The sequence below is a fragment of the Salvia splendens genome, chromosome 5 (genome assembly GCF_004379255.2).
Source record: "Salvia splendens isolate huo1 chromosome 5, SspV2, whole genome shotgun sequence".
Taxonomy (NCBI): domain Eukaryota; kingdom Viridiplantae; phylum Streptophyta; class Magnoliopsida; order Lamiales; family Lamiaceae; genus Salvia; species Salvia splendens.
The window spans coordinates 35626907-35645263 of NC_056036.1; the positions used below are offsets into that span (position 1 = coordinate 35626907).

General features: G+C 36.1%; 3 protein-coding genes across 3 annotated transcripts; 1 reads left to right on the forward strand and 2 right to left on the reverse strand.

Annotated features, from left to right (window-relative positions):
• Positions 1-1202: 1202 nt before the first annotated feature.
• On the forward strand, positions 1203-2552 carry LOC121804198 (xyloglucan galactosyltransferase XLT2-like). Its single transcript, XM_042203726.1, has one exon. The coding sequence runs from the start codon at positions 1203-1205 to the stop codon at positions 2550-2552; it is 1350 nt and encodes a 449-aa protein (XP_042059660.1).
• Positions 2553-3776: 1224 nt separating this feature from the next.
• LOC121804199 lies at positions 3777-14504 on the reverse strand. Its single transcript, XM_042203728.1, has 2 exons — positions 14012-14504; positions 3777-3943 (listed from the first exon to the last, which is right to left on the reverse strand). Exons 1-2 carry the CDS (start codon positions 14502-14504, stop codon positions 3777-3779), a joined length of 660 nt encoding a protein of 219 aa, XP_042059662.1.
• A 15-nt stretch (positions 14505-14519) lies between these two features.
• Positions 14520-15857, reverse strand: LOC121804200. The gene is made up of 2 exons (XM_042203729.1): positions 14996-15857; positions 14520-14776 (listed from the first exon to the last, which is right to left on the reverse strand). Exons 1-2 carry the CDS (start codon positions 15855-15857, stop codon positions 14520-14522), a joined length of 1119 nt encoding a protein of 372 aa, XP_042059663.1.
• Between the last annotated feature and the right edge of the window lie 2500 nt (positions 15858-18357).

An 18357-nucleotide genomic window follows, 5' to 3' on the forward strand; every position in this document is an offset into this window, starting at 1 on the left:
TTGATCCACACTTAAACCTGAGTTGAAGAGACATCAGATAACAGACAATTACTGCGCATCAAATAATACGGATAAAATCATGATTATATAAAGGAATTAATTTGTTTAAAATAAAATTAAGAAATTATTATCTAAATAGTTTAATTTACATCAAATATTCAAACTCAAAGTCTTGATCGCACTTAATACCAATTATGTTTCAATTAAAAACCGTTGAGAACAATCCTCCATCTCATATCACAATCCACATTTACATTATTACTCCCAAAAGTTGCCTTTTACATAAGTATAGGTATAGATAGATTAGAAAAAGAAAAAAGAAAAAAGAAAGCAAAAAAAAACAATACTAAATGGCGCCAAAATACCAAAATAAGTTAGGAAAATTCTAGATATTAAAACTTAAATAAGGCGAAGGTAAGCATGATTATTGCAAATATTGTTAAGTTATCAAAATCAACTAAAAATTAAACACAATTACAATCAAGGGCAAAATCAGGGCTTTGTCATCTGTGGTAAAATCAAACTTTATCATTAATACGTACATTTTGCCACACAATCTACTTCATATTTTAACATCTCAAATATTATTTACAAAAAGCAATACTTAACATACTTTAAACAACAATATGAATATAAGTATATTTTTCGTGTAGCTTCTACAAATTAAAGTGTTGACAAAATTCAACACACGCGCGAGGGCAGTCTTGGGCTTCATCAATTTTGAGAGTTTTATTTTACTTATTTTCTAATTTGGTTATTAAAACTTTAAGCCTTACTGTTTATAAACTAAAGTATGCACAAATTCTGAATATCTTTTTAGGACTTGGTTAGGTTATCAATTTATCATAAATTGCATGATTTAATATATGTCATAGGTCTGTATTAATATCCGAACTCAATACTACTCTCTTTCTATTTTGAGAAGTTTCAAATTAATTGAGTCATTTATATTTTTAGCAAAAAGTAATTTTCTTTTTACTTTATTCTCTCTCCATCTCTCTTACACACTATTTTTAAACTCCGTGTCGAAAAGAAATGCATTTATTAACAAGGAACGGAGTGAGTATCTTTTAACCAAGCAATGGATTTGTGTTTAGATGGCTCCGCATCTTTTCATATAAATACTCCATCATTTCCAAAACAAATTAAAAATCAAATAGAAGAATTAGCCGAATATTCTAAACCACCGCCCCTCCGCCGCCATGTTGCCTAGCACCACCAGTACCCCTTGGAAGAAATCCCTCCACCACTGTGCATGGCTCGCCCTCATGATCCTCCTTCAGCTTCTCATCACCCTCTTCCTCAACGATTCCTTGCACCCCCTCTTTCTCCACTGGGAATCCGCCGCCGCCGCCTGCAAACACGGCCGGATTTATGTCTACGACCTCCCCCCAATCCTAAATAAAGACCTCCTCCACAACTACCACGCCGTCTCCAATGGCGGCCTCGGCCCTCCCGCGACCGGCCTCGACGCCGCCGTTCCTCTCAGCCTCTCCGCCGCCTGGTACTGGACAGACATGTACGCCGCCGAAGTCATCTACCACGACCGCATCAACAGCTACCGATGCACCACCTCCAACCCCGCCCAAGCCGCCGCCTTCTACATTCCCTTCTACGCCGGCCTCGCCGTCCGAAACTACCTCTTCTCCAACTCCACCGCCAAGGACCGCGATCGCCACGCCGCCGCCATGCTCAATTGGGTCAAAAATCAACCCGCTTGGCGCAACTCAAACGGGTCGGATCATTTCCTCATGCTCGGGCGGCTGACGTGGGCTTTCCGGCGCCTCACCGACAACGACACCGAGTGGGGCTCCAGCCTCCTCTACATGCCGCTGATGAAGAACGTCCTCCGCCTCACCGTCGAGAGATTCCGGTGGGACAGCCTCGAGTTCAGCGTGCCCTACCCGACCGCCTTCCACCCGAGATCCGAATCCGATATCCGCCAATGGCAGGCCTGGATCCGGGCCAGCCAAAGATCCAGCCTCTTTACTTTTGTCGGGGCGACCCGGGAAAGGATCCGGAACGACTTCCGGAGCATCCTCATGGAATATTGTAAGAAAGAAACGTCGTCTTGTAGGGTCGTGGATTGCTCGGAGACGCATTGCTCCGATGGAGCTCCGGCTATACTCGAGGCGTTTCTCGGTTCGGATTTTTGCCTACAACCGAAAGGAGACGGGTTGACCCGGAGATCCATGTACGATTGCATGTTGGCGGGTTCGATCCCGGTTTATTTTTGGAGGGGGAGCTTTGAGTATCAATATGAGTGGCATTTGCCTAAAAATGCCTCTGAATACTCAATATTCATCGATAATGATATTGTGAGAAATGATACGTCCATTATCAAACGAACACTAGACAAATATAGCAAAGAGGAGGTGATGAGGATGAGAGGGAGAATCATTGAATTTTTGCCAAAATTCTTGTATTCCAAACCCAATGCCAATCTAGGTGGAATTGAAGATGCTTTCGACATTGCCATGGATGGAGTCTTGAAAAGGTTTGAGCAACAAACAAGATTAATGGATGCCTCCAAAGAAAACAAAGAACATTGATTTTTATTTCGTTTAACTTTTCTTTCATCGTTATATATCACATTTAATACTTATGCCTTGTATAGTTATTACTATTACAATTTGGGGAATTATTATACTTGATCATATATTTTTGGTTCGCTCATATTAGCATGTACCCAAAATGTGAGCATTCTGCTGTTAAATTAATACATTAGTTTAATCAAGTGCGAAAAGATTAACTAGTCTAGTTATAGTTCATCAAGTTTTGGGTCAAGTCCACTTAAATTGTAGGCTAATCGAGTTATAATTTGACCAACTTTCATGGTTATATTGACAGTTTTCTCTATATTATACTACTCCATTCCTTTTTACTTTCACTTTCATTTTGGTTTGTAAAATAAGGATTGAGTTATTAGTTTAATTAAATTAGTATTTTAAATGTAATAAGAAAACACAAGAATATTTAATTAACTCTAATGTTTTTATTAATTTATTTAATTTTTACTTAAAATAGAAATAGTGCGAGTAGTTTGGATGAGGAAAAAAGAAAACTGTGTGTAGATGGAAGTAGTAGTAATACCTTTTCCATGTCTGAAAATTGTGTCTTTTTTTCATTTTTAAAAAATTAATCACATTTCTATATACAGAAACTTTCTCGTTTATTTTTCAAAAAGTTACAAACAAAAAATTGTGTATAAAATGATCAATATTTTATAAATGTGAATACTTGTAGAATAATTTTTTTTCATTGCTATACAAATCTATTTTTAATGTAAAGTAGTAGTACATGCACTAAAAAAAAATGCGGCCATTTGCTAGCACCCTCATGCTAGCAAAAAGCTTTCAAACGTGCTCGCACCATTTCAATTTGCTAGCACATTGCGAGCACAGTGTGTGCTAGCTATAACGCTCGTCGCAAAGTTGTGAGCACCTTGTGCTAGCAAAAAGGCGAAGATGGGACCTAGCTATGTTGTGCTCGCAAATTTGCGAGTACCTCCATTGTGCTAGAAAGTTTGCGGTGCTTGGAATTTCGCCTCTTTTGCTAGCACTTATGTGCTAGCAAATCAATATTTTATTATAAATTTTAATATTATTATTTTTATAAATTATTATCTGGATAATTCATTAAATAAAATCATAATGAAATAAAATAAAGAATAACAAAAACTCAAAAATTACATAAAAGTAATAATATTGTTTTACACGTTTTTTCTCAATTCGTTAACTTGTTCACTAAGGTTCATAATCTGTTCTAACAATCTCTCACTTTTTCTCAAAATACGCGCTCAACTCCGCATTTTGCCTCACTAACTTAGCGCGAGGCGCTGCATTTTGCCTCTCCGACTCGGTGAGCAATGCCTCATTTTGCTTCTCCAAGTCCTCGCACACCTCGATAGTGACTTGCTCGCATTGCTTGTACCCCTCCCACCCTACAAGAACACCATTCTTCACCATAAGACATACTATCACCTTTATGCTAGGAATGCGTATTCATGTTGGGAGCCATCCTGTTTATATAAGCCAGAAACTTATTGAAGTAACATCACAATAAGTTTCTAAATTGAGGGACTCAAACTGAACAAACAATTACAAGGTCCAGAAATAAATAAGTATGCTTTTCCAATCCACATTGAAAATATCCTTTGATCTATATAAACAAACACAATCTCATAAAACTAAGAATCATATCACATGCTGGGATGCAAGTTAACAGTTGGAGTGTGTTTAGTTATTCCTATCAATTTCTTCAGACAGTAGCTATGAAAAAGAGTCATCTTCTAACTTCAATTTAAGCAAAATCAGGCAGAGTTAAACCCCAAAATCAGTACCCCTCTTTTGGCAATACATTTAAGTTCTGACTTTTCTTAACTTCAACATATTCCAAACGGTAGCATTAGCCTATAGCATCATAACCTTACCAACAATCCTACAAGTCTAATTATTCTAGCTGAATACTTCCAAAGGCATATTCTTGTTCTCAAATCATTTAATATATCTGATTATAAATTTTGGGACAGCCTCTTACAATCTCACGAGTAGATGCTATGGTACAACCAAATGCAAAATCTACAACAAATTAAGTATGTGCAGATTTGCATATGTCAAGAATCACAACCAACACCAAAGTCCCAGCTTATCACCATATATACATCCATATATATATATATATATACATATATATATATATATAGGGATGTATTCATTTCTTTTTTATATCTTTTGTTCTATTGTTCTTTTTAATCTCAGCCCCACGATTTTGTCATCCGACGGTTAGATTGATGCCACGTGTCATTTAATAATGCAGATTTTCAGTTGAATAATGCACACCTACTAATAATGCACCATTATAGTGTAATAATGTAGATTTTTAGTTGAATAATGCACATCGACTAATAATGCAAATTTTTCGTTAAATAATGCAGATCATCACAACCATCCAATTCAAGGATCCAAGGGCTGTGATTAAAAAGAACATTGGACTGAAAAGCTGCGAATGACCTTTTTATATATATATATATGCGTTAAAATGATAATCATATTTATGGTGATAACCTATCATTTTATGGGTCAAAAATATCATTTTTACTAAAAATGATATTTATACACTATAAAATGATATTTTTTCAGCATGCATAGAATGATACTTTTAATCCATAAAATGATATTCTATTTTATAAAATGATATATTTCGTCCATAGAATGATAGGTTATTAGGTTATCACCATAAATATGGGTTATCATATGATCACATCCCTATATATATATATATATAGGGAAATGATCAAAACAAAAATGCCTTTAAATCAAGAAATACAGGCCGATTTTGGACCATAGGATTAGCTGATCTGATCTTAAGATTAAAAGATCTAATGGATCCATTAATTTCTTAAGTATTATTATTTTAAACATAAAAATCGTATAAGGATAGAAATGATATTTTGTCAACTATCTTGTTATGGCAATCCCTACAATCTTGCATTATTCTTCTGTCAATTAAGATTCTTTGTGCGTGATTAATTAGATAACTGATTCAATATCATCAACTTCATCTTCTTCACCACTCCTCCATCTCCTTCATCGGCAATCCCTTCAATCTTCCATTATACTTATTCAAGAAAAAATATTGAAGATTTGTTCTTTGTGATTTACTTATACGCCAGAATTTTCGGGTGTTTGATATCCTTTAATACTTCGTCGTCTCATTCGTCTCCTTCATCTGCAAAAATGTTGAGATATGTCACGAGTTCACGTTGCAGCAGAAGAATGACCTAGTTTATATAATGAATGACATGTTTGTATTATTGAATGACCTAGTAGAGTCCCCTCAAGAGTGGAGAAGGTTTTGAAGCTTAAGAGCAAGTCTTTGCGTCAATGCAAGATATGTCAGGAGTGGGGTCACCATGATTCAAGGAATTGCGACAAATTCAAAGAGAAAGAAAAGCATCGGTCTAGAAGAAATTCTGAATTTTGATACCATATATTCTCTTTTTTGAAGTAACGTCAGTTTAAGTGTTTTTTTTGGACTCCATTTTATTTGCAATGTCAGGTTGTTTGAAATTACTCAGTTCGTTCAGATTTGTATGAGGCACTCTGGTACTCAGTAGTTTTATGTCATGACTCGAATATTGGATTATTATGACCCAATTTACCAATAAGTTTCCATGACCTAAATATTCGTTTAGTATGTCACAAAAAATAGATGACGTTTGGGTTATTGGTTGTGTATTCTTCGGTCGTATTAATATTTGTTTTTTTAATATGTCAAAAACATGAGAATAATCGTGTATTTTACTTCAGTTTGTTTGATACGAACATTTCAATCAGAATTGTATGAGGCATTCTGGTACTCAGTAGTTTTATGTCATGACTCGAATGTTGGTTTATTATGACACAAATTAACCATACGATGCTATGACCCAAATATTCATTTATTATGACCCAATGTATCGAGTAATCGGCATCACATGGTATATCGTCTACAAGAAACAAGAGGAAAGCATTACAAGGTCATTGTAAGTGCAGTTTTACTCAAATGACTAATTTTTTATTCAAAAGGACAACTTTAGGTCATTTTAAGTGCAATTTTCAGTCATAATAATATCGTTAGATGGAGAAAAGATAAGGGTTGTTTGGGTCATTGTTGTTGTATTTTTCGGTCATATTATCGTGTGGTTAATCTTTAAATTTGTCGATACCAACATAATAACTGTACAGGCGAAGAGCTCTAATTGGTAAATTGCAGCATAAGCTGGATTACTAATACATATACACTCCAAAAATAAATACAGATGAAATAATATATAGTAACAATAACATCCAGTTGACATATATAAAACATGGTCTAAAAAATGAGAATTACAAGGTCTAAACATCGTTTAATTAAAATAGTGGTAATCTATAAAGAAATGAACAAAAAGTTTCAGTAGTTTTAGATATGACATAACCATTGATTAAGATCTGTAGTTTGCTATCATCTTTTCTACGTTGATCGGAGTTTTCTTGCTCTCCTTTGCATAATGTTTGGATGCCGCCTCTTTATTCAATAATGCGCAAAGATTATTTCTTGCCACCATAGTTTAGTCGAGTTTTGTGTGGAACTTTGACCTTTTGCTTATACAAAAAAACACAATTAAATACCAGAGTTCCCAAAAAGAATCAAAACTACATTCATTCAAAACCTATAAAATGTAGTCGACATACCTTTCTGTGCTTTTGGTTTTGGCGGTACCTTCTTCTTCACTGTCGTTCTTTGATATACTACGTTACATCCAACCAATTCTCGTGAAATTTTGGTTAGATTTGGTCAGATTTCACTCAATCGGTGTACAAAATCTTACTAACCTTTTCTGTTATGTGTCGCCGTTCCAGAAGCTCGCGTGTCGACCATTGTTGAAAAAGGCGTTTGGTTTACCGTCGTCGTCGATTTTAGAATCTTCAAGTAGGATTTCTTCTTCGTTGATTATGTAGATTAGGGTTTATGTTCAAGCACCAATTTTGTGGATTTGATGGAAAGGGGATGATTTTTTGGTGAAATAGAGTGAAATTGAATGGGGAACCCAAACACCAACTTAGCGTGTGGAGTAATTACTCCCATTTAATCCGCTCTTATAAATCGGAATGACAATTCTTTATTTTCTCGATTCTCAATTTACCCCTCACATGACACAAATCCATCTTATTATGATCCAAATAAAACGATGAGTCAATCCAGATCCTGGCCATTAATCTCCAAATCTGACGGTCCATATATGGTCTGTATTTCTATAGTTAGGGACTTATTTTGGTAGATGAAAACCATACCACCACCATGAGTTCACTCCTTCAACACTGCCTTGGTTTTTCTAAAACTGCTCACATAGAATTAACCATAGAAGCATAGCATAGATGCAAGGCAGTTTCCATTTTCTTATTTAAAATTCCAAATGCAAGATCAAGAAATGCTTCGCATCTTCTTTGATATTTGATATTAGTAAATATTCCAGCAGTTGTCACTCAAAAAATAATTGTAGACTAATAAATTAGCATGCAAATTAATATGAATATGAAACTACCATTGTTTCTATGACGCGCTGTGAACACAACTCCCCTGCTAAATCTCTGCCTTTTAGCATGTGAGTTCTTTTATAAAATTCTATAAATTTAGCGAACGTCCCATTGTTCTCTTTGGTCTGCAAACAATATTCAAAAAGATTAACAATAATTACAAACTGTAAACAAGTAAAACTAGAAAATGCAAGTTTTACCATTCTTTCAACAGTGACGTCAAATGAAACACATCCGTTAGCATATGTAGGCGGAACCTTTCATATCCCTGTTAAAATTCTAAGACTATCCAACCAATGTTGATAAAGAAAAGAATACAGTTACATCAAGAAATTCTAAGATGCAATCAGAATATATGTAAAACCTTGACCATTCTTTATGCTAATGGTTTATACAATTACCTTAAATTCAAGTCAATATGTTTCAACGCCTTTATCAGTAAGTTTACTTTGTAAGAACGCATGCGGGAGTACTATATTCTGAAAACAATCTCACAATACGTTTGCCACATCTTTCGAAGGGTGCAAACTGCAAATCAATATAGGGTTAGTAACTTCAAAAAATTATAAAAAATGTATAAAAGACCCAATATTTCAGGTAGCTGAACCGTGTTCCTTACCGAGCTGGAGGGCCAATGGTGGCTGAGGCTCTGCGTCCTGTAAATCCTCCACAAGGCATTTCTACAAACCAAAGGAATATAGAGTTTCTCAATACATAATATACTCATTTTCACCACTAACAAGCCCACAAGAAAGAACATATGCATCTAGGTCTCTCGAGAAACTGCTCTATGTTATAAAATTATGCAAAAATAGAAGAAAAACCTGAACCCACATTTCAATTACAAGCAACGAGTAATGTTGAGTGATGATGGAATATATGATTACTTATGATAGCTAGTGAAAAAGACCATGGAAAAAGAGGATACGACTCAAAACACTACTCATTGGAAATGAATTTGATAAACCGAGACAGAATATCCCACGCAGGCAAAATATGTAATACAGTAGCATTCTTTAGTTTCAGTTGGGATTCGCAAAGCAGGAAAGAGGCATTGAGAAACTGATAAAAATGATTGCACAAATACACACCAAAATTCTCACCAACCTACCAAATGCTTCAATCTTTATCAACTAAATTATCCTGTCGTAGACTATGCAGATAGAATCCTGACCAAAGCTCCAGCTTATGCAAGACCAGGGGTCAGTTCGTCTATGCTTCTCAAATAATTCTACAAGATTGCAAATAAGTTCAAAACTATAAACACATAACAAAATTTTTTTATCAATATAGCTTAAACATTGCAATAAATTCAAAGTAAAAAACTCAAAGCATAAGAGAGGTTTGTTAGTACCTTTTTACGGTATAAGAGAGGTTATTATGTATCTGTTGACATGTTTCTTGTGGTTTTTAGGGTGTAATTTAAGTACACAAAACAAGTAATAGATCCCTAAAAATACTATCTCTGCAAGTATACGAACGTGCAATGCAGTATAAAAGGTGTCGAACCCACATAGAGGAGATTAATTGCTAAAACTAGTAAACCTAACTAAAAAGCAGTAAAATAGTTTAATTTTAGGTTTTTGATCAAGAGGCGAGTGAAGGACGACGAGAAGGAAAAATACCAGGGAATCACGATAAAGATGGAAGACTACTCCTAGCTTGTTTCGGATTGCTTGTTCACATGAATCCTAAAGTCTAATTACTTTCCATTATTTATCGGGATTGTGTTGATTTTACGTTCTCACGCAGCTGATCACTGATCGTGGAATTTTACACCTAGGATAAGCTGATCATGTCTCCTAGGCTCTACTCACCAACCCCTCACTCCTACAGTCGCATAGTAAGCTCGGGATTGGCTTCTACGAACGTTCAACACACAAGATCCACCCCGGACAATCCCCTAATCAGTTTTAGCCTAGGGTTTCTTATCTATGTTAGCTCCCTACTCCAAGTTAAAGAGACATTGAAGTTAAGGCCATTACTGGATTAAGTTTGCTAACAAAACCCAACAATGATAGAAGTAAACACATAGACAAGAACCAAAATACGGAAATCAATCAAAACACAATCATGGATTCATATTTACAAGTTTCCCTAACTAACTAGGAGTAATCCCTAAAATCTAGCAACTCATAGTGGGCAACAATACAAGAAAACAAATAAATGCTAACATATGGGCAAGATTAGAGAAGAATTAGCCTCAAGCTTCTTCTTCCCAAAAATGGACTCCAAGCCTCTTTCTCCCTCTAAAAATCGCACCCAGCCGCCAAAAGATGCCTTGGGAGTTGTGCCCTAGCTATTTAAATAGTTAGGGCTTAAAAAACAAGCCTAGTACCATTTGCCCGGTCGGGCGATCTGCGCAGTGCAAAATGCCCGGTCGGGCATTTTGTCCGACTCTCGAATAGGTCGGGCGTTTTGAACGCCCGGTCGCGTGTTTTGCACTACATTGCGCAGTCTTCGTAAAACAATCGTATCTTCTTCATCTGGACTCCGATTGAGGCGTGCAAGGTATCCACGCGTAGCTCTTTCGAAGGTGAATGCAATGATGGACTTGTAGAAGCATTTTAAATTAATCTTGAAGGGATGAATACTGATCATTCAGACCTTTTTTCTTTCTTCTCTCTCTTTTAGAGCTTGGTCTTTTTTCCTACAATATATCAAAATGAGTCCATTTTTCACCTAAAAATGTGTGTTAAAATAATACAATAAAGGACTACGATTTGATTCACATCAATTACCCCCAAACTCAAGCATTGCTCATCCCGAGCAAGTCAATATCAAACACTCTCTAGACCTCTATGATCATTCTTCTCACATCACTTCGACCCACACAAGTCCTCAAAACTTATTGGATGGACACCGCATTCACTCGTGATGTGTAATTTTAGGTCTTTTTAAATCAGAATAGATAGGCACACAAGTTCACAATATTATCCCTAATATTACCACTTCACTGCAAGAGTACAACTTCGTATGTAGTAATTTAAGGTGTCGATCCACAGGGAAGGTAAGTTCGTTTAACTCCAAATAAATAAAAATAACAGTAAAGATGAAGGTTTTTGTTTGAAGTTTGTTTTCTGAAAATAATGAAAAATAAAGTTGAATTCAAATTAACACAAGTGAGACAATTGTTACTCCAAACACTTGTAAACAAGACACGGATTAATCCTATGCATTCAATTTTATCTCATAAGTTCGGGACAATTTAAAATCATTCACCCTGCAAGCACTAAACATGCTAAGCATCAACTAGTCAAAGAATAGCTAAACACTTACTCTTTAAACCAAATTCAATAATCCTAAGAATCCTACGGAAGCACAAGATTCAAAGTTTAATTGCAATTAAGATCAAAATCCATTATCAAGTTGTCATCTAAACAATTCCAATTGATAATTCATTACCACCACAATCCATCTCAATTCAAGCTAAAGAGGCATTAAATCAAGACTATAGAATTATCACTAAAGATGCACTTAAAGTAATAAATTCATTCAATTAAATAAGTAGTAATAACGAACATGAGATAAAAACGAGCATAGAATAAATCATGAAATTAACTTGTCTAACAACATGTTTGGAGCAACACAAGATTCTTAGCCTAACATAATTAAACCAAGAACCATGATAAATGGAGATAAAACCCTAGAAACCATGGAGTAAATTTGGAGTAGATGATGGCTGGAATTTTCTCCTTTCTATTTCTCTATGCAGTTTTTCTCCAAAAAAAAATGGCGTCTCTAGTCTTCTCAACAAATATCTCTATGTGTCCTCTCTCCCCCTGTGGCGTCCCTTTTTCTCCCCTTTTTATATCTTTTTCTTCTTCTTTCCTTAATAGGTCACGCCTCCTTCAGTCATTGGGCTTCTTTTCCTTTTTTTAATAGTTATAGGCCCACTTATCTAGTTTGCTGCCCAAAACAAATAAAACACAAAATTAGTCTTCCAATATTTAAACTTTGTACCACACGTAATCCACTCTACATGTAAATACATCAATTAATATATAATAATTAAACTTCAATAATTAATTGATAGATGATTTTCATATATAAATTAGGAGAAATCTTTGAGTAGAATTAATATTATTTGATTTACATCAAATACCCCCAAACTTAAGTTTTGCTCGTCCTCGAGCAAGTTAAGCAATCAAGCACAAGGGTTTTCAAATCATGACGAGACTCATGAAATCCCCAAATTCATATCATAAAAACTCTCACGAGTCAAGAGATTACCTAAGCTAACTTCACATTCTCCTTTGAACATGACTTTGAATGAAAGTATGAACACAAACCAGCTCCCTAAGATCTATTTATCCAACAAGCAATTCAAGTCCAAGCAATGACTCTAGTGTCTCAAACCATCGTTGTTAAATCGTCAAAAGAAGTTCATTCGGTTATTCTCTATTTTAAATCTATCTGGTTCACAAAACTCAAAGCAGAACTAATCAACAAAAAGTGAATACCTTTGCACAAATCAAAAGGTCTTTATTTGTGGTTGTAATGGGGCTTTTGGTTAAGGTGGGATATCAAAGTTGGTTAGTAGCTCATTCCACCAAAATCAAGAATACTAGCACATCCCATAGGACAACATCTCCCAACAAGGGCGGACGCAGAAATAAATAACTATAAGGGTTGTGATTTCTAAATTTTATTTTAAATTATATCTTTGAGCGTTTTAAATATTTTATACGGGCTTTTACATGATAATTTATCTTAAATTTGGATAAATTATAAAAATTTATGAAAGAAAAAAACTCAAAATACAATTTTAGTAAGGGCTTTAGCCCTACCCATTGTATACATGGGTCCGCCCATGTCTCCCAAAGCTTCATACTAATTAAGCATGAAATTTTCACAGCTCACCACCCCCGAACTTAAGATTTTTTCAACATAACAAATCAAGCTACTACTTTTTTTTCTTTCTTTCGAGCACTAATTTGAGTTTTTTTTCTTTTTTTTTTGCCTTGGCTTTTTCTCTATGAACAGGCTGCCTTCTTTTTTTTCACTTAGCAACTTTGCACTTTATTTCTCAAGCATAAATTGGATATTACATAACAAGCATCTAAACTTATGACCTTTTTTCTTGCCACCAACAGCAACTACCCAAAGATGTGCTAGCACCTCAATTTTAGTGGCAAGGACTGAAAAGAAGGGCTAACAAAAGGATATATCATGTAGGCGAGTATAGTGACTTCAAAATTTTAACAAAGAAATTAGGCTATAAGGTTCAAACTGGCTCGCTAGGGGTTTATGTAGGGTCAGGCATGTGATATTTTTGCAATGAGGCTTTTAGTCCTAATGCCTAGATAAATTTTGTGCATCGACATCAACAAAATATATTCAAGTCCTCCTCAAATTAAGCAAATTAACCATATAGATTTTTTTTACTCATTTTTCAAAACCGAAATAGTTCTCTCTCCTTAGCTCAAGAAATCGGACACCAAAGAACACTACTCTTTCCTAAATTAACAAGTAAGACTCCTTGTTCTCCAGAAGCAAGTAAGTGACAACTAAGTTCATTGCACAAGTTCACAGGAAAAGCAAAGTCCACTTAGTGACTCCCAACTAGTATAAGCAAGTAACAATCCATAGGAAATCATTCTAACATGCACACACAGAATTCAAAATTTCAACCCTCCCCCAAACTTAAATTCTACATTGTCCCCAAGGTAGAAGTCAAATATAAGGTGGGTATATGATACTCCCCTGTCATTGTGAAGCTCATGGGTGGGTGGGTTGGGCGACTCTTTTCCAACAGCAGAGATACGACCTCCATCTTCACTCCTACACAAAAAAAACAAAAATAAAAAATAAAAAATGGTTAATTCAAAATAAATATTGAGGGAAAGAATTGAGCAAACAAAACCCCCAATATATGAAAGCAAAAACAAAAGAACAATAAAAGACTTGGGTTGTCTCCCAATCAGCGCCTTTTTTATAGTCGTTGGCTCAACCTTCTTCATCCTCGTTCCACACTTTCGGACTCTCTAGTGTGACCACCTCTCTTGCTTTCTTACCACTATCACCACCAACATAGGCCTTCTCAACATTGATGGTCAGTTGCTCACCATTAATTCTGAATGTAACAGAGTTATCCTTTGCTCCAAGCAATACATCTTCCGTTGCTAGAAATGGTCTACCAAACAAAATTGGCACTTCTCTATCTTCTGGCATGTCGAGCACAATAAAATCAACGTGAATGATGAACTTATCGATTTTAACCAAGATATCCTCAACAATTCCAGTGGGCTTTACTATGGAGTGGTCAGCCAATTGTAGAGTGATGTCGATAGGCTCCATTCTTTCCCCCAAACCAATGGCACGAGCAGTTTTCAATGTCATCAGTGAGATCCCTGAACCTTGGTCCAATAAACACTTTGTGAAAATCGTGTTACCAATTTCACATGGTATGATGCAACCTCCTGGATCTCTTCTCTTCGTCGGCATGATTCCAGATATCAGCTATGAGCAATTCGTGCTCAATGCCACAATCCCCTCATCCTGAAGTTTCTCCTTGTTCACCATTATGTCTTTGAAGAACTTGGAGAATCTCAGGAAATTGGTGAAAAGATCCACCAATGAGATGTCTACATTCACCTTTCTAATCACATTCATCATCCACTCAAAACTCTTTTCTGGCCGCACTCGCTTCTTTCTCGTGAGTGGATATGGAGGTGGTGGAATGTCGTTAGGAATACTGGACTTGCTCTTCTTAGGTTCTGTCTCATTGACCTTTTTGTCTTTCTCTCATGTTGTAAGTCTTCCATTTAACTTAGATTCATCGCCTTGTTCCTTGCTGTCGGATGCAGCCTGTTCTTGACCATGTTGGGCATCCTACACCAACGTGGGACTTTCCTTACATGCCTCGTCCGCCCCTGCGTGCGAGGAATGCAAGCCTAACATCTCGTCCGCCTCTACGTGCGAGATGCCGGAAGTACCTTGGTCGTCCATTAAAAGCTTTGAATCTAAATTTCTTCCGCTTCTCAGGGTGACTGCTTTGAAATGTTCATTTCCCTTGGGGTTGGGCACTGTATCACTTGGAATGGTGCCGGGAGTTCTTGTATGAGAAGCTGCAGCAAGCTGCCCTATTTGTGTTTCCAAATTCCTCATAGAAGCCTCGAGTTGTCCAAACTTCTCAATTGTTTTCTCTTTGAAGAAATCATTCTCTTTTTTACTCTTTGACATGAAAGTGAATATCTGTTCCATCTGATCTTCTTGTGAAGGTTTCTTATCAAAACCAGGGGGTTGGGAGTTGTTTCGCCATTGGTTCCAATTCCCTTGTTGTTGAGGCGTCCAGTTCTGATGATTGTTATTGAATTGACCCCCTTGGCTAAAACCTTGGCGGTTATTGCCTATGTAATTCACATTTTCAACTGTTTCTTGGGATTGGATCATTTCACATTGATCTGTGTGATGCCCACCTTGACACAGTCCACATTTAACCATTGCAACAATTTGAGGTTGTGGGTTCAGCTGCATGGAAGATACTGCTTTAACCACCGATGTCATTTGGGTGCTAATATTAGCTAGTTGTGCCTCAACCGCTGCCATTCTTTCAGATTCTACTGAAGCTCCGAAGGTATTTCCTTTCTTCTCAACCACTCTCCTTGGATTGTACCAGTTTCTTTGATTATCTGCTAGTTTTTGAAATAAGGTCCTCACTTCCTCATGTGTCTTATTATCAAGATCTCCATCAGTACTTGCATTTATAAGTCTCATGCTTTCATTGTTTAAGCCTTGGTAAAATTTGACAAGATCACGACCAGGAGCAAGACCATGGCTGGGACACTTTCTCAACATCTCAGTAAACCTTTTCCATGCTTTAGCGAAAAGATTCATCATCTTGCTGCCGAAAAGATGTGATGGCATCCCTCAATCTCTCGATCTTCATTGGTGAATTATATTCCAGGAGAAACTTGGATTTCAGATCTTCAAAGGTCGCCACATTGTACCCCGGAAGTGAGTCGTACCACTCTCGTGCTTTGTCTCTCAACGAAAAAGGAAAGAGAGCTCTCTTGATATTATCATGTGGCACATTCGCAGGTCTGTGGTTCATGGTCAACTCATAGAATGCACTGAGGTGGCTTATGGGCTCTTCGTCTTCACGACCATGGAACAAGGTGCCACCATTCACCAAGCTGATGTAGTGAGGTGGGATGCTTATGTTATCCGTAGCATATGCGAAATTTCTCGGGTGATCAACTCCTGATCTGACAGTATCGCCAAACTTTTCCACAGGAGGAGCATTGTTATTGTTTTCGGCCATCGACTCAGCTTCTGAATCACTGCTACTACTCTCAAAATTTGTCTCAACAATTTAATTTTCTCTCACTGGACTCTGATAGTCCTGATGTGTATCGATCACAGCTGAATTCTGTCCTCTTCTATGATGTATCAATAACCCAAATTGCGGTGTACCCTTAGATCTGGTTTGCATCCACTGTTTTTTATTTTTCAGGTTTCAATTTTCTAGAACACCTACACAATAGAAAAGAAACCAAGCACAACTCAAATATACCAATTCTACTGAAAGCGAGACATCTCGACAACTTCGGGGTTAGTCTTAGAAAAAGTGTGTGCTGGAATGTGTACTAGCAAACTTTAAAAGAAAAAAAAGAAGAAGAAAAAAAGAAGAAAAAAAAAACACAAGGAGTTAGAAAGATACTACCACAAATAAAACACTCATTCGTCTTCGAGTCCAGACGTGGTAGATGGCTATCACCCGTAAGAACACGAATTAAGTACCTATAACATAAAATTAAAAAGATTAAATAAAAATAAAAATAAAACAGAAAGTTAAACAACCTATTGCCTTCCCCGGCAACGGCGCCAAAACTTGATGCGTAATTTTAGGTCTTTTTAAATCAGAATAGATATGCACACAAGTTTACAAAGTTATCCCTAATATTACCACTTCACTACAAGAGTACAACTTCGTATGTAGTAATTTAAGGTGTCGGTCCACAGGGAAGGTAAGTTCTTTTAACTCCAAATAAATAAAAATAACAGTAAAGGTGAAGGTTTTTGTTTGAAGTTTGTTTTCTGAAAATAATGAAAAATAAAGTTGAATTCAAATTAACACAAGTGAGACAATTGTTACTCCAAACACTTGTAAACAAGACACGGATTAATCATGTGCATTCAATTCTATCTCATACGTTCGGGACAATTTAAAATTATTCACCCTGCAAGCACTAAACATGCTAAGCATCAACTAGTCAAAGAATAGCTAAACACTTACTCTTTAAACTAAATTCAATAATCCTAAGAATCCTACGGAAGCACGAGATTCAAAGTTTAATTGCAATTAAGATCAAAATCCATTATCAACTTGTCATCTAAACAATTCCAATTGATAATTCATTACCACCACAATCCATCCCAATTCAAGCTAAAGAGGCATTAAATCAAGACTATAGAATTATCACTAAAGATGCACCTAAAGTAATAAATTCATTCAATTGAATAAGTAGTAATAACGAATATGAGATAAAAACGAGCATAGAATAAATCATGAAATTAACTTGTCTAACAACATGTTTGGAGCAACACAAGATTCTTAGTCTAACATAATTAAACCAAGAACCATGATAAATGGAGATAAAACCCTAGGAACCATGGAGTGAATTTGGAGTAGATGATGGCTGGAATTTTCTCCTTTCTATTTCTCTATGCAGTTTTTCTCCAAAAGAAATGGCGTCTCTGGTCTTATCTGCCGCTATCTGCTGCCTTCTCTGCGTCCCTTTTTCTCCCCTTTTTATATCTTTTTCTTCTTCTTTCCTTAATAGGTCACGCCTCCTTCAAGTCATTGGGCTTCTTTTCATGTTTTTTTAATAGTTGATAGGCCCACTTATCTAGTTTGCTGCCCAAAACAAATAAAACTCAAAATTAGTCTTCCAATATTTAAACTTTGTATCATACGTATTCCACTCTACATGTAAATACATCAATTAATATATAATAATTAAACTTCAATAATTAATTGATAGATGATTTTCATATATAAATTAGGAGAAATCTTTGAGTAGAATTAATATTATTTGATTTACATCAACTCGCAAGTAGGACTTTGGAACATGCAGTGTGCACCAATCAACCGACCAACAAATATATGATACAATAGCATGCATCGGTAGATGAACTAAAATTAGTATATTACAAAGCAAAAGTGACTCAATGACACCAGATTTAGCTCTCCACGAAATGGAAACAGTAAAATTGACTCCATTATCCCTAACTATGCAAATCAGTCCGATTATTAAAACAATAGCATGCATCGGTAGATGAACTAAAATATAGC